The 26,263-nt window shown below is 52.0% G+C and overlaps 1 protein-coding gene across 1 annotated transcript in view; it reads left to right on the top strand.

The window, feature by feature from the left end:
* The window catches only part of CACNA1E (calcium voltage-gated channel subunit alpha1 E), a 345,741-nt gene extending 321,084 nt beyond the window's left edge, over positions 1-24,657 (top strand). The window contains exons 38-48 of the mRNA XM_074349901.1: positions 412-539; positions 5,589-5,685; positions 7,761-7,866; positions 8,720-8,827; positions 9,382-9,482; positions 9,776-9,882; positions 14,041-14,152; positions 17,019-17,147; positions 18,153-18,333; positions 19,296-19,486; positions 21,010-24,657. Of these exons, the coding sequence (XP_074206002.1) occupies positions 412-539; positions 5,589-5,685; positions 7,761-7,866; positions 8,720-8,827; positions 9,382-9,482; positions 9,776-9,882; positions 14,041-14,152; positions 17,019-17,147; positions 18,153-18,333; positions 19,296-19,486; positions 21,010-21,552 (1,803 nt within the window). The 3' untranslated portion in view covers positions 21,553-24,657. The remainder of the gene's footprint in view (positions 1-411; positions 540-5,588; positions 5,686-7,760; positions 7,867-8,719; positions 8,828-9,381; positions 9,483-9,775; positions 9,883-14,040; positions 14,153-17,018; positions 17,148-18,152; positions 18,334-19,295; positions 19,487-21,009) is intronic.
* Positions 24,658-26,263: the final 1,606 nt, after the last annotated feature.

Consider the following 26,263-nt stretch of genomic DNA (forward strand, 5'->3'; position numbering starts at 1 on the left):
TCAGAGACCTCTCAGCGGTTCTCTTGCTGGCTGCTCTGGTGAGCATGGGCTGGGGAGGGAGGCCGGGAGGGAGGCTGGTGTCTCAGGTCCTGACTCCCTCCAGCCTTTGAGACCCTTGTTGCTGCCACTGCTCCCTCTGCAGCTGCGGTAACAATGAAGGAAGTTGAATGGCTCACAAAAGCAACAGGAGAGGACTTCGCCCATATAAAGGGGCCTAGGAACGTGAAATAATAACGCTGGTGCGGTGAAAGGTGTGGTGCAGATGACGGACATGCGTTGTGTTCAGCAGGGCCAGCGGTGCTTCGGTTGGGAACTTCAGCCTTCCCAACTCCTGAATTCGTTGTTTGCCTTGAAGCCTGTTTTTCCACTTTGGGTGTCCCCCTCACTCCTCTTCTCCCTCGTCCCCTCCAGATGCTCAACCTGTTCGTGGCCGTCATCATGGACAACTTCGAGTACCTGACTCGGGACTCGTCCATCCTGGGGCCTCACCACCTGGACGAGTTTGTCCGTGTCTGGGCGGAGTACGACAGAGCCGCGTGGTGCGTAGGCCGCGTGGCCACCCCGCTGGGGCCCGTCCCCGGGGCCTCTGCAGCTCTCAAGGAGGAGGCTGGAACTGGAGCCACCCAGCGCTTGCCTGTCACAGAAGGAGAGGACCTTCCTCTTGGCTGTGGCCCATGGAAGAGGCTTGATCCTCAGACACTTCTGGGATCAAGCCATCAGTTACCAGCTACCTAGCTTCCCTGTCTTCCTTCCTCCCCACTTTCCTTCTGTGACAGGCTTTTCCCTTCCTTTGCCAATCTTAGCACACAGTCCTCACCTCAGAGCATTTGAGTTCAGTCCCTGGAGGAGCTTCCAAAATCGTTAGTGGACTCCTCTGAGTCACCAGGGGGGTTGACGGGGTTTCTGGGCCGGCTGGACATCCCGCCACCATGGGCAGTGACACCAGTCTTTTATGTCTCTCATCCCTCTCAAAAGGTACAGTGCCAGGTAACTCTGAAATTCTATAAAATAATCAACTTTTCTCTTCCACCTGACCCCTGAAACACTTGCAGACTTTTGTGGCGTGGCTCTGAGGAAGTGGCAGGAATCTGGGGATGACCTCGCCCAGGTCCTTTTCACTTTACAGTAGTTCTCCAGTGACCATGTGCCTTCTGGACTTTAGAGCAGAGGCTGGCAAACTATAACCCATGGGCTAACTGTGGCTCACTGTATTTTTGCAAATAAAGGTTTATTGGAACACAGCCATGCTCATTTATGTATTGTCTGCAGCTGCTTTCACACTGCAAGGCAGTTACAAAGTCGTGACAAAGGCGATCTGGCCCTCCAGTTCAAAAATATTACCATCTGACCCTTTACTGAAGAAGTTTGCCGGTCCCTGCTTTAGAGTTCAAAGGCAGGCTTTTGGCACTCACTGTTGAAGGTGGGGTGGGAGTCCTATGAGCCCTCACTCCACAGGAACTGTCCACTCCCAAGGCGTCTGAGTTTCAGGATCTTATCTCAGCAATCTATCCATTCTGGTCCCCCTCTGAAAATACTACCAGAAATGCCATCCTTCACAGGAATGGACCACGTTGCTTCCACCTGGAGCCACTTCATAATCTAAGACCCTCTCCCAAATCTGTCCTCCTATGAGGCTGTTGAACTTGGGTCACTGCTTCAGATGCTGGAAGAGTGAGTGAGAGTTCCTCTTCCTCTCAGTAATTATTAATGACCTAGAGCACAGGGTTTTGTAAATCCATTCCTGTTACAATGGCTGAGCAATGGCTGTTACTTTCTGGGCCTAATTTCTAGTCGGATAGGCTGCTTAAACTGCGGTGGGCAGCGTGTTACAGGGGAGAGCAGCTAGCCTGCTCTTCATCAACTCTGTGGCCTTGGGCAAGTCACCTTACCACCCAGAGCTTCCTCGTCGGTGTAATAGTGGCAATGATCCCACCTACCTTGTGAGGTGTATGTTAAATTATATATGTAACTGTTGTTATAATTAACAGTCACCATATGGGAAAGCAAGTAGAAAGCATGGAAAATTAGCATCTGTAAAGCTGGATGGCCATGGGATCAAGAGACCAAAAAGGGGCCTCCTCACTGACCTGAGGGAGGAGAAACCAGCTGCTAGCCAAGGGGTTCACTGCTCACCTAGCCTCACGCCGGTGCCCTTGGCTCTCAGAAACCCCAGCTTCCTATGGCTCCATAGTATTTTGGGGCCCAAATGCTGCTCCCCAGTCTTTCCATCGGCTGGGAAGAAATGATTCCATGGGGACTAATCGTAAGACTCGGACACACGAGCTGTAAAAGAGCAAAAACACCAAGGAGCACCTCTTGTGTCTGCTTCGAAGTTCGCAGTGTAACTTGCCCTGGTTACCGTCTCCCTGGCCTTCTCTATGAGATGAGACGGGAAACCAGCAAAGGACCAGTGAGCCAGCGTCTTCAGAAAGGAGAATGAGGCAGGTTTCAGAGCACACCAGCCCACAGACAGCAGTACCAACTCACCCACATCCCAGCTGCGATAAGAAACAAAAGAACACGTGGTTAAATGAACCTCCTCTCAAGAGTCAGGAGACCTGGGAGTACTGGTGAGCCGCTGTTTGGAAGAAGAGGAAGAATCAACAGCAAAATCAAGAAAAGAGGAGGAAGAATGAAGCTGGGGTGAAGTTGCAGTCTCGACGCGGCTGGTGAGGGTTGGATGCTTGCAGGTGGAGGTGCCTGCTTGTAATTTCCGGCGGAGGCCCTGGTGGGTACCAGGATGTGTCTAGACCTGCAGACCCCTGGCCATTGTGATTTGGCCCCTGATGGAGCAGATGCGGTAACCACTGAAAATGAATCAACTGTTGCTTCTGTCCTGCCAGGATTCTCCAGCAGGCTCTGTGAAAGGGGGTTGATAAGATAGGTCACATTGTTCCTGGAATTCTGACTGCATCTGACCAGGCTGCCTATGGGCTGGGTGTCTGGAGCAAGGCTGGGGGGAGAGTGTGGCGGCCCCCTCTCAGGCTGCTGTCAGGGCACAGATCCCAACGGGCTCCGCCAAATAGAGAAGAGTTTGTCCAAGCGGGACTCGGGGAAAATCTGCCACAAAGAGAAACAAAGCCCTTTGCAAATCACTTCATGCCAGCTGTGCCCCCTGCCAATTAGCCTAACAGGAAATTTCCCTCTGGTGGTCTGTAGGAAGACGCTGACTTCCCACTGCCCTGACGAGCGGGTCTGAGTAACTGACTGTATTCAGTGTCTGTGAAAAGCAAAGTGTTCTGCAGTCCGCTTCATGGCATCCTGGTGTCTGCTGTTGACTGCAGTCAGAGGCATTTGTGAACTGGTGGGCTTTGTTCTTTGAAGTCTAGCTTGAGCCAGGCTCCGTTTTCTGCATCTGGCCAGGTATGGGCCAGACAGGTGCTCGTGGTCACTAGGCATGGAACGGGCTCTGATTTCCTTAGAAAATTGGGAGGCAGTGCAGTTTGCAAAATGATGGTTCTGATGCTTACTGTCCTCCGCCTCTCCTGGCCTGGCTTTGCTGGGCCCAAGGAAAGAAGCTGCCCTTTCTCTTCCAGCTGTCCCCGTCGTGGCTAAGCTGTCATTTCTCTCCTACCCTTCTGTGAATGTCCTATTAACCCACCTGTGCTTCCTTTACAGCGGCAGGATCCCGTATAAGGATATGTACAAATTAGTGCGGGTGATCTCGCCGCCTCTGGGCCTGGGAGAGAACTGCCCCTACAGGGTGGCTTGCAAGGTTTGCCTCCGGTGCCCAGCCGTGACCGTGACCATGACCGTGACTGGCGGTGGGGTGCAGCCTCCAGCCCCCCTCCTCTCCGTTCTGCTCCACCACCACTGCGCCACATGAGGGAACCTTCATGTTGCTTTCCTTTGAGTTTAAAGAGGTCCAAACCCTCCCAGAACCAGCAGCTGTTACACAAGGAAGAAGGGCCCCCTTTTCTGGGGAAGGCAGGGAAAAAATGAGTCAAGGACTTAACAACAGAGGCTGATTTCACCTCTCTCGGTTTACTTCACCTGCACACACTCATTCGTGAACACACACTCTCTTTCTCACTCCACCATAATCTGTGGACTTAACTCAAGGGACCTCTCCCTCCTCCAGAAAAATGCAGAAGTCTTGTTAATCCAGCAGAGTTCTGGTTTCTTTTCACTGGAGACAGAGCGCTTCTTTTTAGGAAAATTGTATGCTTATCCCATATATGATGTAGAAAAGTCTGATTCTAGCCACCCTGGCCTCTGCCCCCACCCCCCAGCTCCTGGGTAGCTTGGCCACAAGCAATTATAAAAGCTATAGGACAGAAAGGAGGTAAAAAGCAGTTTTAAAATGAGAGCAAGAGATGAAGATAAGTAAAGAACGCACAGAGGACAGAGCTGGTGTTGTGGGGGAGGATTTAGTAGCTCAGGGGGTCTGGGAAGGTCGCATGGATGGCGGGGGTCTCTGGACCAGATTCCTTGCCTGAGGGTCCTTCTGTATATTGTTGAGGGGGCCAAGGGGTCACTGCTGAGTCACTGCTTATTTGTGGGACCAAGGACGTTGTTCAGGGCACACAGGACCTCACTCTCCAACTTTGCCAGACCTTGGGGACTCTTAACCCAGTGACTCCACCAAGCCCCTGTCCGAGGCCACACCCACAAGATAAGGAAGCCTGTCCAGGCGCACAGGAGGGAAGCGGGGCTCCCTGGGGCCGGAATAAGACTTAGGCCCAGGAAGCTGCCAGCCAGGGCGATGGAAAGGAGCTGGCCTGGGGTGGTGACAAGTGATTCCCGTACTCGGGAGGCCAAACAGCTGCCTCTGCTAAGACTCTTTAAACTCCACCCTGGTGAAGCCGGCAGCCGCATGGGGGAGAGCCGGGGAGGGCAGCATGGCATGCGAGATGCTCTTCCTCCTCCTGGTTTTGTTTCTTCTGTCCCTGGCGTGCCTGCCGTGGCCCCGGGGCGTGCCGAGGCACACAGAGCCCTCTCCTCCGCAGAGCCAGGTGGAAGCAACGGGCCGACTCTGAGCAGCAGCCACAGCCGCCACTTGCAGCGCCAGCCACCGCCTCCGGCTGCACTCAGCCCCGAGCGGGATACACGGCGCTCCGCCTGTGGGTCAGAGCAGGAGACAGGCCTGACTTCCAGGCCAGGGCCCACCCCAGCCGGGGCCAGAAATCCGAGCCCACGGCTGGAGCGTCGTCTATCCGGTTTATACCGCCCGCACACAGCCCTGGGAATGGAAGATAAGCTTGTGTGGTGTGGGGGACGGATGGCGCCCACAGGAAAGTAGGGTGATGCTAAACCAGGAGGAGAAAACCAGTCCCTGTGACAGCTCACAGGAGAGTCGGTGGGACCAGAGGTGGCCGCCACATTCGTTCCCGGGTCTGTGTGGGGCGTGATATAAATCCGCACCAGGATGGAGACACGTGTACGATTTTGCCTTGATTAACAGGTTTCCTATTCTTTTCCTGTTTGTCCTTTTTTGTTGTTTTTCTTTTCCTGTTTTCTGTATTCTTTTGTTTGTCTATTTGTTTTGGCTCCGTGGGAATGCCTGTTCTCCTGCCCCCTCCCCGTCTGCATCCTTTCCCTGCCACCCCGCCCCGCTCCCACCCCACTGACCTCCCCGCCATGAGCAGTGGCCGCATCCATTACACTGAGATGTATGAAATGCTGACTCTCATGTCACCACCGCTAGGCCTCGGCAAGAGATGTCCCTCCAAGGTGGCATATAAGGTAGACCACCCCTTCCTTGGTTCTGTTGGGCTAGAGACCAGCAGGAAATGGGATCCAGCTGCGGGGAGGCCAGAATGTGGGGAGGAAGCTGGGCTGGGGAGGCGGAGGAGGGGGACCAAGGGCAAAAGAAATTAGATGAGAGGGTCAGGAAGGTCTTCTGAAAGGATAAAGTCCTGAATCGATACATGAGGTGGTTTGTGATACTATTCAACGTGAGGTTTTAAAACATGTTATTCTGTGTTTAAATGTGTGGTTTCTCGTGAGTGGATCACTAGAAAGACGGGTTAAGTAGCACGTTTCCTTTCAGAGGAGGCAGAGTGGTGGCCGGTGGGATAGTACATATGGGCAAGAAGGAGGCCCTACAGCAAGACAGCTCTCAGAGCTTATTTAAAAAAACCACATCTTCAATCAGAAAAGCTAAGGAAATAATGCAGAAATTCCTCTAAACATGGTTCAAAAAGAAACTTTTAGGAGAGAGGAAAACTCTTAAATTTCTTCATGATGTAGGAAGGAATGATGGCATGGTTCCTTCTAGGTATCAGAAAGAAAGAGGAACATGACTTCTATCCCACGATACATGATGAAGGATGCAGCTCCCTTTCCCCATTAGCCCAGCTACCCATTTTCTCGCAGTACAAGGGAAAGGGTGACCATGGGCACCTGTTGCATTCAGCATTAGATTTGTCTTGTTGGCGTGGCTGAGTTATGGGTGGATTCCCCTCAGCTTGCTTAGAGCAGTGTTGTACCTCGGGTGCCATTAGGCATTGTACCTGCCATTAGGTTGCTCAGAGCCTGGGGGCCTGAATCTTTTCTCCACAGTTACTTACAGCTGCTGTTCATTCCCCATTGCTGTTCAGACTGACCTTGAGCTCTGGAGCTCTTTCATGGGAATTCACTATAACAATGTTGCCACTTCTCCAGAAGCTTAAAGAGAGATAGAACTCAGTCACAAAATGGCTTTACACTCTAAGACACCATGTTTGTGGAAGCACATTAGGCGAGATGCTGCAATGGAGTCTTAGAGAGCCTGCCTTGGGAAGAAACACTCGCCTTCCTGCTAGGCTGGTGGTTCTGCCGGAGGACCTTCTGCTGCTACCTCTAAGTCAATAGCTCCAGAGAGCATCTCATTGCAACGGGGCCCATTAGGGACCCTCACCCACCCCACTACAGGGCTCCTTCCATGCAGTGTAGGGGCTGGCATCCTTTTTGCTCATGATGCCACATCCCAAAGTACCAGGTGGTGGAATGTGGCCCCGAGTTCTTTGACTTTCTGGGGTGAAGCTTGGTGGGAGAAGGGATGTGGGGATTGGAGGAAAAGTTAAAGAATTCCAAAAAGCAAGATACTCTCTGGAAAGTGGATTTGGCCATTTCAGTTTGATCCCCTTCCTTTGGGTGAGGGGCACAAGGCCTGCCCACTCTGCTCCTGCCTTGATCACCCTTCTCTCATTCTCTCTTCTCCGCTCTCCCCATGCCTCTCCCCCTGGACCCTGTTTGCACTCTCCTACTCTTCCATTCTGCTCCGCCTCATCCTCTGGATAAGCTGGACTTCTGCATGTTCAACCATGTGCTGGCAAACTTCATCTTTTAAAGACTCAAAAAGGGGGCATCAGGATGCATCTTCCAAATCAGAGAAGCAAAACAACAATCTCCCCCATCACCATCTTTCCACCTGAGTTTGGGGGAGGGGGCGGTATTCATGGGACAAGTGGAAATCCAGGGCATCCCTGAAACAGGGAATGGAGCCACCTCGCAGAGCTGACTCCTTTGCCTGAACCACTTTTTTTCTTTTAAGGATCCCTGTTAAAGACATTCTTAGGACCGTGGAGGAGTCCTACAGAATGACTAGTCCCTCTTCCCTTGGAATTTGGCATCATTCCCTAGGAAAAAAAAACAAAACAGCAGCAAATGAGCCTTAAGGGACAAGTAGGGAGAGAGCAGGATGGGGACGGGGGAATCCTTGCCCTTCTTTTTTGTCTCTGCATTTGACCTCTGCACTTACTTTTCTTCCCTTCTCACCAGGGTTTCTTTTGATCTGTTTTTCTTCTCCTGCTGTTTCTCTTCTCTCTTTCACACAGAGACTGGTCCTGATGAACATGCCAGTGGCTGAGGACATGACCGTCCACTTCACGTCCACACTTATGGCTCTGATCCGGACAGCTCTGGACATTAAAATCGCCAAAGGTAGGTAAGCTTAGGAAGGAAAAAGATTCTGGAACAACTCACAAAGAGTGGTGCAGGATGGAGATGTTTGAACTTTCATCCATCTGCCAATGCAGTGACCAGGCAATCAGATAGTGGGGTCCCCATTTGTCCTGTGAGATGCAGCAGCTATAATGTGTGTCCTTTCCTCCTGATGACGTGAATGGTTTGATAATCACGAAGGCTCCTTTCAGCGTTAGCAGTAAATGATCTTTGGTGTCTGGCACGTGGGAGGCATTTTAGAAATATCTGCTTGTTGGACAGGTGAGTCTTAACTTTGTCCTCTTCTCCTCTCATGGCATCTTACCGGCTTGGAAGGCTCTGGTGGCAGGTGCCATCAAGGCAGCACTTTGTTCTTCTTGATTTCTAGTCCAGTGGTTTTAAGAAAGAAAGGGTTTACTGCTTCCAGAGGGACCTCCAGCGTCCTGCTCTTGCCTGCTCCAAATCCTTTTAAAATCGGGTCACTCCGACTCTGGGAAGAACTGATAATACGTCTAATGAGACAAAGGCGGCCCTCCCTGGCTCCCTTCATTTCCCCTCTCATAGAGTGAGCCCCTGGGAGGCTTGCTGAATGAATGAGGAGGCCGATCTGGGCCCCAGGGCTCAGATCTCTGTGGCAGGATGTCCCTGAGCCACTGAAAATGGGAGCCAGACCGTGTTCTGCTTCTTCAGCAGAAAGGCCCAGAACTGCCAGCTCCACTGTGCCTAAGCACCAAGATTCCTCGGAGAGCGCGAGAAGCCCACGCTGACTCAGCTCCTCGCCCACCTCCCCCCTCGGTCCTCTTTATTTCCAGGTCTGTTCTCTTTTCGTTACGAGCCGTTTATCTGATCCTAGGTGGCGCAGACAGGCAGCAGCTAGACTCGGAGCTGCAGAAGGAGACCCTGGCCATCTGGCCCCACCTCTCCCAGAAGATGCTCGACCTGCTCGTGCCCATGCCCAAAGGTGTGGCGCCTCCTCCCGGGTACCCTTGTCCCGGTGGGCCCAGCGTGCCGGGACTACATCTTTGCGGGGCGGGGTGGGGGGGGGCACGGAGTGATTAAAGAGATAAGGGAGCGCTTTCATTCTTAGGAAATGAAAGTCCTTCGCTTCCTGAGCCCCTTTTGTCATTATTAATTGAAAACAGTGTCTTAAGAGAGGTCACTGTGGTTGTGGGTGAAACTTCATGGGTGCATGACTGTCTGTCCAGCGTAACACGGGTCCACAAACCTTCAAACGGCTGGGGAGAAAGTGGTGTTACAGGAGCGGGAGTCCTGGACCGGTGTGGGTGGCGCTTACTAGCGTGATGCTGGCCACCAGTGTCATCCCCCTCGCCGGGTGGCCGTGGCGCTCCCTGAGGTTGCATATGGGGACCCTCAGTGCCTGGCCCGAATGGAACCCTCTGTGAATGCTGGAAGGATGGGTGGTTGAAGGGGCAGGCTTGCTTCAGAGGGGTCCTCACTCTCTCCCTCCCACCTGTCTTCTCCCTGTTCCCCTCCATGCCACATTTGTGTTTCCAGCCTCTGACCTAACCGTGGGCAAAATCTATGCAGCGATGATGATCATGGACTACTATAAACAGAGTAAGGTGAAGAAGCAGAGGCAGCAGCTGGAGGAGCAGGTGATGGTCAAGGACATCATGGCGGGCGGGTGGGCCCCTGAAGGGACAGGCCTGTGCATCCCTGGGGCACGGCACCCTGCAAGTGCACAGAAGCAGAGGTGAGGAGTTGCAGGGTCCAGGAACTTTCTAGGATCGGGGGATTGGAAACCCAGGGGGAGCAGAGGTTCAAATAGTCAAACAAGGCATCAGTCACGTTCCTGTTTTACTCAAGTAAATGGTATTGCCCCCCGCCGCCCCCAGCAGACCCCACAGTCATTTGAGTTTCTTTTCTCTTCTTTCCACTTTTAACACAGAAAAACGCACCCATGTTCCAGCGCATGGAGCCCTCATCTCTGCCTCAGGAGATCATTGCTAATGCCAAAGCCCTGCCTTACCTCCAGCAGGACCCCGTTTCAGGCCTGTGAGTATAACAGGGCCCTCGGGGGCCAATGGGTCTCCCGCTGGCCTCGCCACCCATGCCAGTGGGCAGGCCCAGGAAGTGCCCGGGAAATACTCCTAACTCTGAGATTCATGGATGATCCCCCCTCTGACCTTGAGAAGACAGCATTTGGTACCTTAAAATGGTCATTCAGCAGGGACAGCAGAAAAGCAGGCTAAGCCTGTGTGGTGCCGTGGCCAGCTCAGGAGACAGCGAACTCTGCAAACGGACAAAGGAGGAAGGGGGTGTATTGGCATCACCACTTTACAGTGAGGAACTAGAGACTCAGAGAGGTTAAACTAAGTTGCCCAAAGCCACGTGGCTCATAGGCAGCTGAACTGGAATTATTTCCAAGCCCAGAATCTCCCTGTTACATGGTATTATCTGTGGTGAACAAAAGGAACCTTAAATCAGGCAAAACAATTTTTTTTTAATTTTCTATATTGAAAGTGAAAAAAAAACACCTTAATTAAGGAATTTGCCAAGGCCATTAGCCATCATGCAGTCTCCGTTATAATATACACACCTCACTGTAGCACTGTCCTTCTATTAGCAGCGGCATGTAGGGAGTACCCAAAGGGCGTGAGTCCCTCCGCCCAGCGTACATGACTTTTTGTGGTTGGTGACTGCTTGCCAGTCCTAGCTCTCATGGAAGCAGTCACCACTCAGTATCACAACTTCGGTAATTATCAGAGGAGTGGAATCCCGGGCTCGGGAATGAGGCTTTGGTCAGAATACCGTTTGGAATCTCTCGCACCATGAATTTCTGCCTGTGGTGTTGGAGACCTGTTTTAGAAAAGCATTGCTTTCAGAGGCCACAATCCAACACAGAAGGAAAGGACCAGAGTCCTGACCAAGGCTGTTGGTCATTTTTACAAACCTGTGGTGTGACAAGGTAGCACGCTGTGGATGCTTTGTCTGTGGGAAGCAAATAGATGATTCTCTTTGATCTGTGCAGGAAGGAGGTCAAGAGGGAAGACTAGAGCAGGACCACTGCCTCCTTGGAAGAGTTCACAGTGCTTTTCAGGGGTCTTTGGCTTAGAAATAGAGGACAATAGAGGACACCCTCCCCCATCGAGATCTGTTTTATCCACAGCAATTTGCTGTGCAAATTAACACCCACCACTGGACCATCCCAGCGTCTCTCCCACATATTTATTGATTCATTTACTCATTGATTTGACCAACAGTTACTGAGAGCCAATGTGACCCAAAAGCTGGTTCAGGCACTGGGGAGTCAGTGGCCAACATGATCGCAGTCCCCATGGACGCAAGAGTGAGAACAGTTAAAATGTGGAAGGGTAGGTATTGTGATGCCGTGTAAAGGAGGCAGCAGTTTGAGGACGCTTCCCTGAGGAAGTAACACTGGAGCGAGACTCAAAAGCAAATACTTCAAGAGAGGTGAGAGAAAGTGTTTAAGGAACCTAAAAACTGTCAGAATGGTTGGTGCAGAGAGAGATCGGGGGAGATGGCAGGTGATGGGTCTGGAGAGCTACCTAGGGGCCAGGGTGTAGGGACACAGAAGTTTAGTTTCATCCAAGGATAACGGCTGACACGATCATCAGTGACATGATCAGATCTGGGCTTTCTAAAGACCCCTCTTTTATCCAGAATGGACTCAGTGGATGGGAGGGAGGCAATTTGAGAGACAGAACACCATTTCGTAAGTGACTGCAATTGTGTAAATTACTAATAACTGTGGCTTGGACTAACAGGATAGAAACAAGGAGAGACCGTCAGACTTGAGAGGTAATTAGTGCATAGAATGGACAGGAGTTGGTGATTGATTTGCTACATGGCGTGGAGGAGAGGGAGGAATAAAAGATGACCGCCCGTGTTTCTAGTGCCCTGTATCACTCAGGTAGAGAGTTCACCGGGGGTCCTGTGGACAGGGCTCCTCTCTCATCGCGTTTACATCTGGTAGACATGAAACAGAATTATCAGAAGAAAACTTGTCATTTTTGATGAGTTAGTTACAGTTCTTCTAAGTGCTAGTCTGACCTGAGTGCATGTGAGCAGGAACTCTGCTCAGTTCTGGTGGGGGGAGATGTCAGGATTTCCTTAAGGAAGTCACTTGATAAGAATTTTAAAGGAAGAATTCAAAAAAGAAAGAGCTTGCATGGGCCAGGGAAGTTAGACACATTCTGTACTCTGGGAATAGCCTTTATTCAAGCCCTGAGGCAGAAAGAAGCCCGTAAGAGAGTCCAGCACATTGGCATTCAAGGAGTCAGGGAAAGGGATACAGGATACAGGAGAGGCTGGCAAGGTGGTACCCACATCATGAGAAGGGCCAGGGTCAGGTCTCTGGACTCCATCCGAACAACAGTGAGAAGCCAGACAAGGTTTTCAGAGTAAGAGTTCACTCAGGGTTCCAGTTATTCAACTCTCTGAGGTCACTCAGTGATTTATAGAGCCCTTGCTACCGACTGGGGACCCTGCAATTACTCATTTTCTGTAGGACAAAAAGGGACCCATTTCTTGGAGAGCAGTACTCATCTTCCCAGTGGTTCTCAGGCGAAGACACACTGAGGAAGGTGGTTGTGATACTGACATTTAAGCCGACATTTAAATATCATGTTGCTCTCTAGCAGTTGTAAAAACCCAGCTAAAGCCCTCACTGGCAGCAAGGGGACAGGTTAAGGGAAAAACTTCAGCTTTTTCCCTGTGATCCCAGTCTAAGTAAGCTTGGAGCTATGGATTATTTTTAAGTAACTGGAAATCCTTGCTCATGCCTCAGATTCTCCACTGGATTCACAGTCACTAGCATTGGACTGTGCAGTGGCGCTCTCTGGGACACTGGCAGAGACGGTGTCCCATCTCGCTCTCTCAGCTCCACACCCACTGAGAGCTGCTGCCCAGGCACTGATCCCTGTGCCCACTCCCAGGATCAGGAAGCTGGGTCTGCATTTGTGCCTTGGTCAAAGGGTGCCTGTCCTTGTAGCAGTGAATGGCAGCAGCTGACAAATACTCGGGAAGGACTGGCTGCTTTTTTTTTCTTTTTTTCCCCTAACCAGCCCAGTGGATCCCATTGGCTAAGGGTGTCTGCAGGAACCAAATAGTGATTTAATAACAGGTATACTGTGATGACAGCTCTCCATCCTTTTCATTCAAAGGCCTCTAAAATGCCGTATGATATCACTTATATGTGGAATCTTAAAAAACAAAAAGGACACAAATGAACTAATTATTTATAACGTAGATGACTGATTTCTTGAATATGTGCAAGCACATCTGACTGTCCTTTATGACTGGAGTGCTGCGTTCTGTTGATTCTTATTTTGTGGTTGGCTTTATTCCTTTGATAACTAGGTAAGTTTAAAAAGCTAAAGCTCTAAACTGTTCTTAGAAACAATGAAGAGTACATATATGTAAATTTTAAAAAATATGTTCAGTATACGTATGTATTTACATGCAATATATTGATATTTGCAGTCAAACAAAAAGTCCTCTAAAGGCTTGGCTAACTTGGTCCCTGTCCTTTTACCGCATCACCATGTAAGCATCCCCCTGCCTAGCCATCAACCCCAGAGGCTGTCACCTCAGCATCACCTCTGAAATCATTCCACCCGGTTCATAAGCCAACAGACACAGCGCCGGTACAGAGTAGTCCCTTCAGTAAGTGTTCATGGCATTGAATTGTTTAGTTTGGCCAGGGATGTTGGCACAATAAAACCATATTCTTACTGAGAGTGGAGGAAAATTTTTAAAAGACCATGACTGCTTAATATTTAAACAAACTGTTCACTGTTTAAACCCTGGCATTTTTCCGCCAAATGGAGAAACTGAGCAGAAACTGGTTTACAATCTAGCACTGGTCTTCCATATGGCTGAGTGTGACAAATGATGTCATTTGTCACAGATATGCTGGTCGCCAGCAGAATGATGAGTGGTTCCAAGTGCAGGTTGAAAACAGTGGTTTCTCTTTTCCAGTGCTGTTTTTTTTTTTTTTAATTTTCTATTCTAGGGCTAGCCACCTGTAAGTTACCAGGCTTACAAGCCAGCCAAGGCTAAAGGATGTTGCCTTTGCTGGGAAGGAAGTCTTGTCTGGGTGGGAATTAGTAGCGGCACCTACGTCATGACTGCTTCTCTCTCGCTTGCTCTCATGCACACATCACCTCTGAACCTGGCATTGCTTTGCAGGAGTGGCCGGAGTGGATACCCTTCGATGAGTCCACTCTCCCCGCAGGAAATATTCCAGTTGGCTTGTATGGACCCAGCCGATGATGGACAGTTCCAGGAACAGCAGTCTCTGGTGAATGAATGAGTTACATGACCTCAAAAATACTTCCTTGGTTTCCTGATCCCTCCCACTCTCATTTTCAAATTTTATTTCATAGCCATGATCCACCAGAAAAAGCCTTTCTGATAGTTCAACCAATTACCCTGGGCGTTAGCTGCCACCTGCCCTTTCATAGCGGAGTCTCATGTACTCTGACAAATGCTCCCTCTTCAGCTCCTGCTGCCCCAGACCACCCTTACCTGCTGCAGGAACTCATGATGCTTCAGGTCAAGCCCTCTTGATTTACACCCCTGTGCATTACATGGAGGAGCAGAAGCCACAAATAAAATCTTGCCTTTGATAAGGAGCCTTAGGATGAATCACAAGAATGAGTGGCACCAACTGGGCAGCTTCACAGAGAACAAAAATGCCACCCGCCAGCCCCTTAGCTCCGCCCGCCTCCTGGAGAACTCAGGGGTAGCATGTAAGAATCTCGGTCCTCTACTCAGTGTGGGTTCAGGCAGACTGGCCCTTTTGGTCCTAATTCTAAAAGGTCAAATACATTCTGAGAGTTCCCTGAAATCACTCTCTGGAGTCTAAAGATTTTCATGAGCAGAAATGGTAAAATTCCTGAGAACTCTCTTAAATGGAGTTTAAACTTAGAGACAAGAGGGCAGATGGAACTTTAGATTTTGCTAATCCAAAGCCAAAATGTGATTCCCAGAGATGATGGACTTTATTATTCTTAGTTCAGGAGCTAAGGAATAAAGTTCCCTCCTGAGCTTAGCGTCAAAGCCCAGGTGTTCACCGGCCGGGAGAGAGAAAGGGTAAAACCCGATCTTTGCAATAGAGTGTGCAGCCTGCTTGTACTGAGTGAGTTCCATGTCATTTTGATTCTAATTCATCTGTGTTCTTCTCTCCCCTTCTTTTTTCCTGACCCCTCCCCACTGCTACTGTGTACCCCAGAGCCTTCCTGAATGGGCGTGTGGGCGTGGCCTGCTTGTGGGGGGCTTGTCTGATGGAATGGGTACCCTTCAGAGGGGAAAAAAGCATTTCAGTCGCCCCAGCAAATGAGTGATTCCATGTCCTGTAGCTGACAAGACAGGGACTTGTGCGTGGTCATGCTGGGGAGACAGACCAGACCCCCCCCCCCACCTCGGATGTGAGTAGTTACTTGAGTGCGTTCTTGGTAAGGTGGATAAGAGTCCTTGGAGTAAGTAAGTCCCTGCCTTCCTCTCTGCGGAACTTAGCTCCAAGGCCCAGGGACTAATTGGTACAGACAGTTTAATTCTTAACAGGGCCCCTCAGTATTTGTTGGCTTGCCTGGCGATGTGTCTGGTGGGATAAGCCTCAATAACGTGTCCTTTCTCTCACAGGGAGGCTTTACTGCCTCATCCCTTCTGCGGGCTCCCCAGGGCTGAGCCGTAGTGCCAGGACTTCTCGGCTGTGTGTTCATCTCGTTGTCAGTACTGGTGTCTGTAGTTCAATCCCGGTGTCAGCCCGTGCTGCACACTCACCGCTGTGTACTCCTGCCCACCCCCTGGCCCCCGCTCCACGTGCTGGGCCACGGCCGTGGTGCGTGTGTGCGTGGGTGTCTCGTGCCACCTCTGACACCACAGACTGCAGCGTTGTTACCGCGTAAACTGCAGTGTCGCACCTGTGTCGAGTCGCACCTGTGTGCTTTATAAAGCATACACTGCAAACACTGTACCTTCCTCAAGTGCACACATCACATGTCCTGTGAAGGGACTGCTCCCGTTCACGCCAGGAACCACTCAGCCAAATGGTCATGGATGGGTGCCGAGGGGATGTCTCAGGCACCCTTTCCTTTAACAGTCCCCTACGCTTATGCCCATGTTGCTAGGCTATCATTTCCTAAACATAAAATAGCTTTTCTCTGGTATAATCTCCAGATGGCCAAGATATTCCTAGGTCTCTTTGTTGGGTGGCCATGTACACGTTTTAAAATCAGCTCTATTCTATGGAGTGACACTAGCTATCTAAATAGAGCATGTACATTTGCCAAACTAACATTATTTAGCCAGGAAAATTAAATAATTTGGGTAGGACCTTAGAGATTTCCAATCCAGCCTACTTAAAGCTCTCAACTTGCACAGACCACCAGTACAATAGCCATTGCCCAGATGTGGTGACTGAACTCTTGAAAAGTGGCTAGTCCAAATTGAGCTGCGCCCTAAGTGTACAATACATTCCAGTGGCAAAGGCTGGGTACCAAAAAATGCAGCTCATTAATTTTTTTAATATTGATTACATCTCACCATGAGAATATTTGGATAGATTGGGTTAAATAAAATCTATTATTAAATTTCATGTTTCTTTTTACTTTTTAAACTATAACCACTAGATGATTTAAAATTACCTAAGCGGTTTGCATTCTGTTTCTACTGGACTGCACTAGTCCAGAGCATTCCTGGAAGATGGCCACCCACTCCCTTTTTTTGGATGCTTTTAATCATCAGAAACCTCTTAAGAATCACGTCTTAAGGTTTGAGAACATATATTGGACATCCGAAATTGGTGACTTCCCTTAAAAAATGGTTTCTATGTAATTGGCAGATGGCTTCTACAGATTAAAAGACTAAACCCAGCACTACCAACTCTCAAAGTAAGTTTCACAAAGCTGTAAAATCTAAAGCATTGCTTAGCGATAAATAAGGTCCTCTCAGACCTGGTTAGGGCTTTCTGTTTGGGACATCTGGTATAGCAGGCATATGCACACCGACAGAGACAGACATATACATACAACCGAGACCTTAAAGGCGCAAGTCTCTCTTCTAAAAGCCACTCTTCGTATGGAGGAGGCAGAATCACCCACTGGAAGTGAGAAGCAATGAGATGGAACCAAGTCCCACAAGCTTGGCTGTGTGTTTATTTCTAGGAGCCAGAGGTTAGTGAATTAGAAAGCGCGCAGCCCTCTAACCATGGCATCTACCTTCCTTCGGACACCCAGGAGCATGCGGGATCGGGGAGGGCGTCCTCTATGCCACGCCTGACTATGGATCCCCAGGTAAAGAGCAACCACCACCTGCCATGTGCAGTGGCATCCTGGGCTGCATGGAACTGGTGGGTTATGAAGAAACAGCTGACATTTTCAGGTGATCCCTTGACTTGTCCCCAACCCCCTTTGCTATAAGCAAAACCTGGCTCGTGGGCCTTCTCTCCAGAGCCTGCTCCTCCCCATTAATGAGGCAAAATGGCGTCCCTCCCTGCAGATGGGCTTAACATCAAGATTCAGCCAACCATCGCAAGAAGTGTTTCCCAGGACTTTCCCCTGTGTATCTCCCCCTCCTTTTCTCCCCTCCTGGCTCCTCTAGCACGTAGGCAGTTACTTACACACACAGCTCTGTGTCAGAACTGTCTGTCCTAACCGGTGCAGGCCACGCCTCATTTCTTTGTCTGTTTTCCTGGCTTCCTTTTTTTTTTCTGTCTGTCTGTCTTACGTCGAGTTTTGACAGAGACAAGAAGTTTTTGTGGATCTGTTTGAACATCTGTGGCAACTCAAAGTGCCAGAGTTGAAGGCGGAGCGGGGGTGGGGTGGGTGATGGAGGGACAGCAGTGCGTCCTCAGCAGCTGTTCAGTCAGTTACACGCTCGCCGCAGCTCTAGCGCGCCAGGGCGGGGCCCTCCCCGGGGAGGGCAGACTGCAGAAGGCAAAGCCGTGCTCGTTTCTTGGTGTAGACATTTTGACAGCTGCCCTCACTTAGTTCCAAGTGGCTCCAGGTTCACGGCAGGTTCTGGCCAAGTCTCTGTGGTAGATGGCTCGATGGGGGGCTTGCATAGAACACTCAGCTGCTTGCTTTCCTGAGCCTGAAGAGATGCCCTGCACCAGCCCAGTGACTCTGTTAACAGACATTTTCTGGAAGCGCCTCCCCAGCTGAGGTCTGAGCGAGAGGGACTGGAGGGAGGTTACAGTTTGCATCCTTCAGCAATCCCAGTCCCACTCCTCCCCGACTTTTAGATCCTTTCGGTAATTAATCTGGACCTTGTGTTCCTCTGGGGGGCTCCTGTTTCAGGTGGTGACGGACCCTAGCTCCATGAGACGCTCATTTTCCACTATCCGGGACAAGCGTTCAAACTCCTCGTGGCTAGAGGAGTTCTCCATGGAGCGAAGCAGCGAAAACACGTACAAGTCGCGCCGCCGGAGCTACCACTCCTCGCTGAGGCTGTCAGCCCACCGCCTGGGCTCCGACTCTGGTGAGGGCCTCCCCCCTCGCCCCTCCTGGGGGCTGCTTCCCTGGCGGGCTGATTCTGGCAAGAACCGAAAATCACTGGGGTGGAATCCAGATCAAGACCGGGTCGCGGAGAGTGAAGGCTGCTCCTTCACAAAGGGGGTACTCTCTCTGACTCCCATCCTGAAACAAAGCAACAAACCCCCCATCCTCATCACAGAGGCTCCAGAGATGCCTTTCCTCCAGGGGAGGGCCACAGAAATCATTAAAACGGGCAGTTTCCAGCGGCAGTCTGCAAAACCACGGGCCACGGTGATGCTCCCAGCGCCCCTGGCGGGGGCTGGGCTTTGCCACCAACGCTACTTCAACCCAGACAGCGCTGCCTGGGATCGCTTTGTCTTTGAGTTGTTTTTTTTTTTTTTAAGGAAAAGGGTCATATAGAAAATCATGAGTCTGGCTCAAACTCTTTACTACATGAGGAAACAAAGATAGAAAAGCAGTGACATGCCCCATGTCACAGCGCCCATAAGTGACAGAAATGGGACTAGAAGTGAAATCCTTTGACTTCAGTCCCAGGGCATTATGGTAACTGTGTCATTCCTTTGTTCGTAGCAACTTCTTAATTCCTTTCTACTAGTGCCATCTTCCACCCCAAAATTACACACTCATGTTTAGGACCCAGAGAATTCCTGGGCCACGTTGCTGGCAAAGAGTCTGCTTCATGGTGTCTAGCATAAATGGAAACACAAGTGAACAGTTGCATCACTGGGTGCATGAGTCTCTCCAGTGGCAACCTGCACACTTCCCTCGTCACAAAAGGGTAATATTCCAACCTTCCTCTCCTGCCCCGCTTTCCAATCACTTGTTGGCATGTCCGCAGAGGCCAGGGTCCTGGAGGGGCCTAGTCCCAGGCGGTAAGACTTGTCTTTCGGTTCAGCGGCCAGGGTGGGCAGAGCTATGACCAGCTGCTTTTGTCATCTCTCACAGGCCACAAGTCCGACACCCACCGCTCAGGGGGCAGAGAGCGGGGACGATCGAAAGAGCGGAAGCACCTTCTGTCCCCTGACGTGTCCCGCTGCAACTCCGAGGAGCGAGGGACCCAGGCCGACTGGGAGTCCCCAGAGCGCCGTCAGTCCCGGTCTCCCAGCGAGGGCAGGTCACAGACCCCCAACCGACAGGTGAGCACGGGGAATAAGCGGCGTCTCTGCAGAAAGACGGGAAGGCACAGGCTTTTAACATTAGGTGCAAAACCCGGGCATCCTGCACCCACACAGACCTCAGTGTCCAGGAGACTACGTCCACTGTGCAGAGAGGTTAGCTACTTAATGCCTGTGTGCTCAGAAATACGAATTCACAGAAAAGCAGAGCCCCCCAAGAAAGACAGTGGTGTCTAGGGGAGCATTTCGTCTCTGTTCTCAGATCCAGAGGCACAAAGTCACAACAAGTAAGCTCACAAATACCTCAGGCAGATTTAAGAGGAAAGCTTTGTCTTTTTCTTTCTTTCTTTTTTTTTTTTTTTAAGCCAGGAAAGTCTCTTTGACCTTAGTATTGGTTGGAACAGTTTTTCATCCCTCAACATAGGATTCCTAAGTCAGATCTATTTAACTTTTGGGATGGCTGGAAACTAGACAAATGAAAGCCATCTCTCCTTCTGGCCTGTGGCTGAAGCAGGAGCCTGTGTCTAAGAATAACTCCCAGAGCGGAGTGCAAACATTCTCTGGCTCTGTTCTTTTGTCCCCACTGCCATCCCTGCCCGACGTCTCAGAGCCCAGCTGGGAGGCCCCACTCACCTGTGGTGAGCAGTGGGGACGAGTAGCCGACACTCAGAGGCAGTTGAGACGTTCACTTCCAGAGCAGTGGTGTCGAGTTTTAGTGCAGCACAGAGTCACCGAGGGCCTGTTGTCACTGCACATTCCTGGGACCTCAAGGCTTCTGCTTCAGCAGTGAGACCCACTGGAGAGTGGAACCCACAAGTCTGCACTTGGAAAGACCCCAGCATCTCCTAGGCTATCTCGAGCAGGTGGTTCCTAGGTCACACGCGCACCTTGAGAAAACACCGTCCTGGAGGTCCATGTACCCACACCCGAGTCAGGGGCCCTTGGGAATAGCTGAGCAGGTCATGTAAGGCCTGAGCTGGCAGATGAGTGTGTGTCGTCGAAGCTGCGTTAGCCTCAGCAAGCGACTGGCAACACAGATGCGAAAGGAGAAGAGGGAAGCCCTTTGCTGCTCCCTTAGGTCCAATTCCCAAGAAAGTTCCCCAGACAGAGCAACTCTAGAGCCTTCGATCACCTTTCACGTAGCTGTCTTGCCCCAAGGCTGAAGGCTTTCTTTCGGGGTGCCCTGTGCTAGAGAGGACGTCCACGTCCTTGCTGCTCAACTCAGCGCGTCTGGCCCGTGGTCCAGCAGTCCCTGGGAGCTCATTAGAAATGCAGAATCTCAGGCCCCACCCAGGTCAGACTGTCTGACCCGCATCCGCGGTTTAACAAGACCCCCCAGGAACATGTAAGCGTATTGAAAGTTGACGTGCCCTGGTCTCCATGGCACTGGCTCCTCAGTCTCCTTTAATCTCTGCGTCCCTGAGCGGATGTGAGCGAGGGGACTCTCGTGGCTCTCTGTAGGAAGGGTTAGGAACCTTCACACGGTCCCAAGTAGGGACAAAGCCAAACCCAGTCTAACATGACGTGTTTCTCCCGCCGCACAGGGCACGGGGTCCCTGAGCGAAAGCTCCATCCCTTCCGTCTCTGACACCAGTACCCCAAGACGAAGTCGTCGGCAGCTCCCCCCTGTCCCTCCCAAGCCTCGGCCCCTCCTTTCCTACAGCTCCCTGATGAGACACAGTGGAAGCATCTCCCCACCTGCTGATGGAAGCGAGGGTGGCTCCCCACTGGCCTCCCAAACTCTGGAGAGCAGCGACGCCGGCCTGCCTGAGTCTTCCAATCCGCGGCACGCGCCGCAGGGCCTGCGCCCCTCGCCACAGCGCTACATCTCCGAGCCCTACCTGGCCCTGCACGAAGACTCGCACGCCTCGGACTGCGGCGAGGAGGAGACGCTCACCTTCGAAGCCGCCGTGGCTACCAGCCTGGGCCGCTCCAACACCATCGGCTCGGCCCCGCCCCTGCGGCACAGCTGGCAGATGCCCAACGGGCACTATCGGCGGCGGAGGCGCGGGGGGCCTGGACCAGGCATGATGTGTGGCGCTGTCAGCGACCTCCTGAGTGACACAGAAGAGGACGACAAATGCTAGAGGCTGCTCCCCCCTCCGATGCATGCTCTTCTCTCATGCGGGGAAAACCAAGACCCAAATTGGGAAGCCGGTGCGGCCCGGGGGGGAGGAAGAGGGAGGAAGGAGACGGATGGAAGGACACGGTGCGCTATCAGAGAAGAGGAAGGAAAGGACGAGAGGAACACCAGTCCAGCCCACCGAATCGCTTTGTTTCCCTGTGCAGGATGGGCACTGCCATAGTTCTGCCTCTCTGCTGGGGAAAGAACACACAAGAACACGGAGGGTTAGTCCCAGGGGAGAAGGGACACAAGGATGGCTTTGCTTCCCCTTGCCCCTGCCCACTTTTCTACAGCCCTGGCAGGGCCGAGCCGGCCTGCGTCCACGCCCATTGCCCTGAGAAGCCTGGAAGACTTTGTGACTCTTAACTGAGGAGTCGTGAAGACGCTAGGAGAGGAACCTTGTCCCCCACCAGCTCGTGTTCCTCAGCCAGTGCCACTGCCACCAGGGTGACTGCAGCAGCATCTCATGTGTGACCCTGGGGCTTGCTTCCCCCAGAGAAGCACAGGCTGAGTTCAGGATGCCAGGGATAGGAGGCGGGGAGGGAGGAGGAAGGAGAAGGCCTCGGGCGCTGTGGCGGCAGCAGCGAGGGCTGGTCTGGATGAGCAAAGCCATAGTCCGGCAGCCCACGCCATAGAGGAGGGGACCAAAGAAGCAGCGAGCTGGTGGTGCTGGGCGGGGCCATCCTGTCAGCCACTCAGGCTAAGGAGGGCCCCTGGCGTCCACAGAGGTGCCTGAGGCTCTGGTAAGGGTGATACTGTCAAAGGATTTAACAACCTGTGTAACCAGGCCACCAGCTGATTAGAGTGGGGTCCAGCCTCAGTGCTGGGGTGCCATGCCACGGCGGGCCTGAGCCTTGGAGACGCTGGCCGTGGAGCAGCCTAGGGTAGGGTGAGGCCGTGGAGCAGCCTAGGCACTTAGGGGGCTCCAGGCAGAGTCTGTATTCCAACCAGCAGAGAAGTGGTCCAGTGTGTGGAACAGCATCAAGGCCACCCCAGTACACGCCGGCTGAGTGTCAGCCCAGACTCTGGTCCAGGAGGCAGAGGGCCTCTCTGCCAAGCGGCAAGGCCAGTGCGGCCGAGTGCCCGTGGCCTGGCGACCCCCCAAGAGGGCAGCACACATATCCAAGGTGGACTACGCACCACCTGGTAGGGACTTCCATAGAGATGGGAGAGGCCAGCAGATCGAAACAAGAGAAGCTGCAGTGAGAGAGGCGGTCTGCAGGGAGGGACCTCGGTCTGGCAGCTTCTGCAGCTGGTTTGTGGTTGAGGCTCAGCAGGTCAGGGGACTGCAAGGTGATTAGTAAACATACCTCAGCATAGACACCGGCTGCTCTTCTAGCAAAGCTGGCTTGGATGGGCTTCAGCGCACAGTGTGACAGACCTGGGCCTTATCCCTGCCCCGAGTAGGCGCTGAGCAGGAGACAGCCTCAGGACATTGTTCCTAACCCCCAAAACTCAGATGCAGGGAGAAAAAGAGAGCCCTTCCTTGGCTGATCAGCGCTCCTTTTTTTTACATAGATTGTCCGCTCAGTAGACACACACCATCCCCTAGGTCCCTCTCCTTCCCCAGCACCGTCACTGAGGTGGAAGGTTCTCCTGGAGCAGGGACCAGGCAGGGCCCCCCTTTCCCAGCCAGGAGCAGATGGAGCCCGCCTCACGGAGCCCTCCCTGGGGAGGATCAGAGGTCCCCGGCCTGACCTGGCAGGGGATGAGCAGTCTGTACCCTCCTCCAGCCCAGACTCCACCTCTTGGGTAGAGGCAGTCCGTGGCCGTTATTTTTCTAAGAAGGAGCCTCTTTTCTCTTACAAAGTTGGTTTTTTTGTTTTGTTGTTGTTGACATAGAAATAAGGCATAGCTGCGTCAGCTCTGAAAAGTCAAGTTCAACCCTATGGCTGCAGAATCCTTTGAGTTGGCCCTGCCTTCTAGACATTGATGGGGCTGAATTCAGGACCCACCGTCAGCCCCCAAACCAAAGTTGTCCTGGGCCAGGAGACCAGGCATGCAGAGACAGAGGCCTCCTGCTCTCAAAGCCTCTTCCCTTTTCACTTTGCCCCCCGACTCAGCACACTTGGGGTACCCGGGAATGCGGTCTGTGACACCTGAGCCTAACAGGCGTAATGGTTGCACAAGACTCAGCTTCTGGGCTTTGTACTGTCTCAAAGGGTCCCTCTGCTCAGCGTCATTTCACGCCAAAGTGCTGCTCCAGGCTGCTTTGTGTGCGCAGAACTGCTTGCTTTCACCTCGGAAATGCAGCTTTCCCAGGGGACAGGCCGACGACAGGGGGGCCGTTCTGCGCCGGCCAGAGTCTACCGCCTTGTGTTCTGAGCGAGGGAGTGTGAAGTGACACCTCACGCCGTTGCACCAGGAGGAGTTCAGGCTGGCAGAGCAATTACCAGAAATGGAATTTGCCTGCAAACATTACAAACACACTACAAACACAAAATTTACCACGCCGGGAAAGCTTCCCGGACACCTGAACTCCTTAAACTCACACGCGCGTGCGCGCGCGCCGGGGTCCTGAGCAAAGCGGCACGAGTGTGGGTGCAGCCCTCCGCCACCTGGGCTCCTCTAGCGCTCGTGAACCTATGAACTCATCTTATTCAACTTCCCCTGACCAACAAATCAGGTTTCTTATCCCTTAGCCTGCATTACCCTTCTATTAAGGCCAGAAAAGCAAAGGCAATTTTCTGTTAAGTCACGGAACTCATTAGCATAATCTTATAATGGTTTCCTTCCGCCTCTGAATAAATAGGAACCCCGAACGCCCCTCTAATAGCCGACTGCGAGATCCAGTCCTAGGCAGGAGGTTCTGCCTTTTTCCCTTGAAAAGAGGCCCCCTTAAAACCCCAAAACCTGTGCTTCTCTTTGGATTACAAAGTGTGGCAGCAGCTTGAGAAATTGCAGGCGAAGTAGGACCAAGTACCAGGGTTGGATCTCACACTGAGTACCGTAGGCCCCCCTGAAGAATCTTTAGCTCCAGGCCCAGTTTCCCTTGCTAATATGAGTCTTCAGAGTCCCCTCAAAACCAAACAGAGGAAGGTGGTGGGGAGGGGAGGGGAAAAGAAGGGGGGAGGGGAGGGGAAAAGAAGGAAGGAGAAGAAAGCAAGGCAGAGAGACGTTCTAACTAGGTTTGTGTTTAGACAGTCCTCTCTTCCCTTAAGCCTCCGTTCGGACTTCTGGGGCGGGTGGGGGGCATCCATCTTTCTTTCTGTGTATGTGTGTCCCTCTCCCTGTCTCAGTCCCCGCGGGACAGAGTGCCAGCAGCCCTTCAGACAAGGGGGGAGAGCTCCAGGCCAAGGTGCCCTGTGAGCTGGGGTCAGGGTACAATTACCGCCACTGTGAAGGAGCGGTACCCTTCAGCACCCCCCGGACACAACTGCCCCAGGTGGGGCTGTGTCCTTTCTAGCAGGGGAATCTATTTCTGTTGTGAGTTTCACATCTCCCCATGAGGGACTGAGAGCACTGATGCCACGTCTCTGCAGCTGAACTCCAGGTGCTCTGGATTTTGCCTCCCCTTGACTCTGGGACCACAAAGAGCAGACCCTGTGTTCCCTGACTCAGCCAGCACACATCCTGGCTCACGGCCTCCCTCACATCCACTTTGCGATGCACCTGAATGTCCTCTGCCTTCTGTCCTCCCAGCACAGCCCTCGTTTTTGCTGCGTGTTAGCAATGACTCTGCTCCTGAGATGGTTAGATCCACCCAATCCAAGCTTACCTGCCCCGCCTTCCTCTGCTGGGCGCTCTGCCATTGCAGGATGCTTCATTCTCATGAAACACCACTGGGGACTCGCGCAGTGACACTCACAACATGACCTGAAGCGGTGTAAGGTGCAGGACTGTGGCCGAAGTGTGTCTGAAGCGTCCCCATGCTCACTGAAAACCCGCTGCAGGGAAGTTAGGGCCCTCCTGGCATGATGGAACAAAATGGAATAATTTTGGTTTTTTAAAGAGAGTTCTGTTTCTCATTACATCCTGATTGCTAAAGCCTGCTCTGGATGTATTGTTTTTGGACAGAATATTTCTTTAGTGGGTCAAGCCGGGGAGAAGTTGAGAGATTCTTTAATTTCTCAGCTCAAGCTCTAATATCTCTGATGAGGTTGTACTGAAACATGGCAGGTGTGTAACAGGAGGGGAGCAGGTAGTCAGGGATCTTAGGAGACTTGAAGGTTAAGGAACTTTCACTACTATTTTCATCAGCTTCATGTCTGCTATGTTTTGAGATCCTCAGAGGTCTAACGCCAGGGCGTGCAAAGATTCGTGGTGAGGCGAGGCGTTCCCTTGCTGTGGGGCGGAGTCTCACTTCTCGCCCATCCTTTCTGTCCTTCCCGCCTGGATTCCAGAGCATTGAGCACCGTCCGGGAGTTTGAGGAGAGGACTTTATGCTGCAGGAAAGGAGGAGGACCCGGGCCTCTTGCAAGTGGCCAGTGAGGGCACGATGGTTTAACTCCAGGGAGGAAACCGCAAGGAATCAGGTCCAGGTTTGGATAATCATATATCCACGCTGAGACTCTATTTTAACAAAAGCCGCGCGAGATTAACTCAGGAGTTAAGACCTAACCTTGCCATGCGGTGATCAGAGGAGAGTCTTAAACATTAATACACAGCTCTGTCTTTTTGATTTTTGCTCTCCCCTCTCTGGAGGCAGGCGTAGCCAGGTCTAACCTAACAGA

Source organism: Camelus bactrianus, chromosome 21 (genome assembly GCF_048773025.1).
Source record: "Camelus bactrianus isolate YW-2024 breed Bactrian camel chromosome 21, ASM4877302v1, whole genome shotgun sequence".
NCBI lineage: Eukaryota > Metazoa > Chordata > Mammalia > Artiodactyla > Camelidae > Camelus > Camelus bactrianus.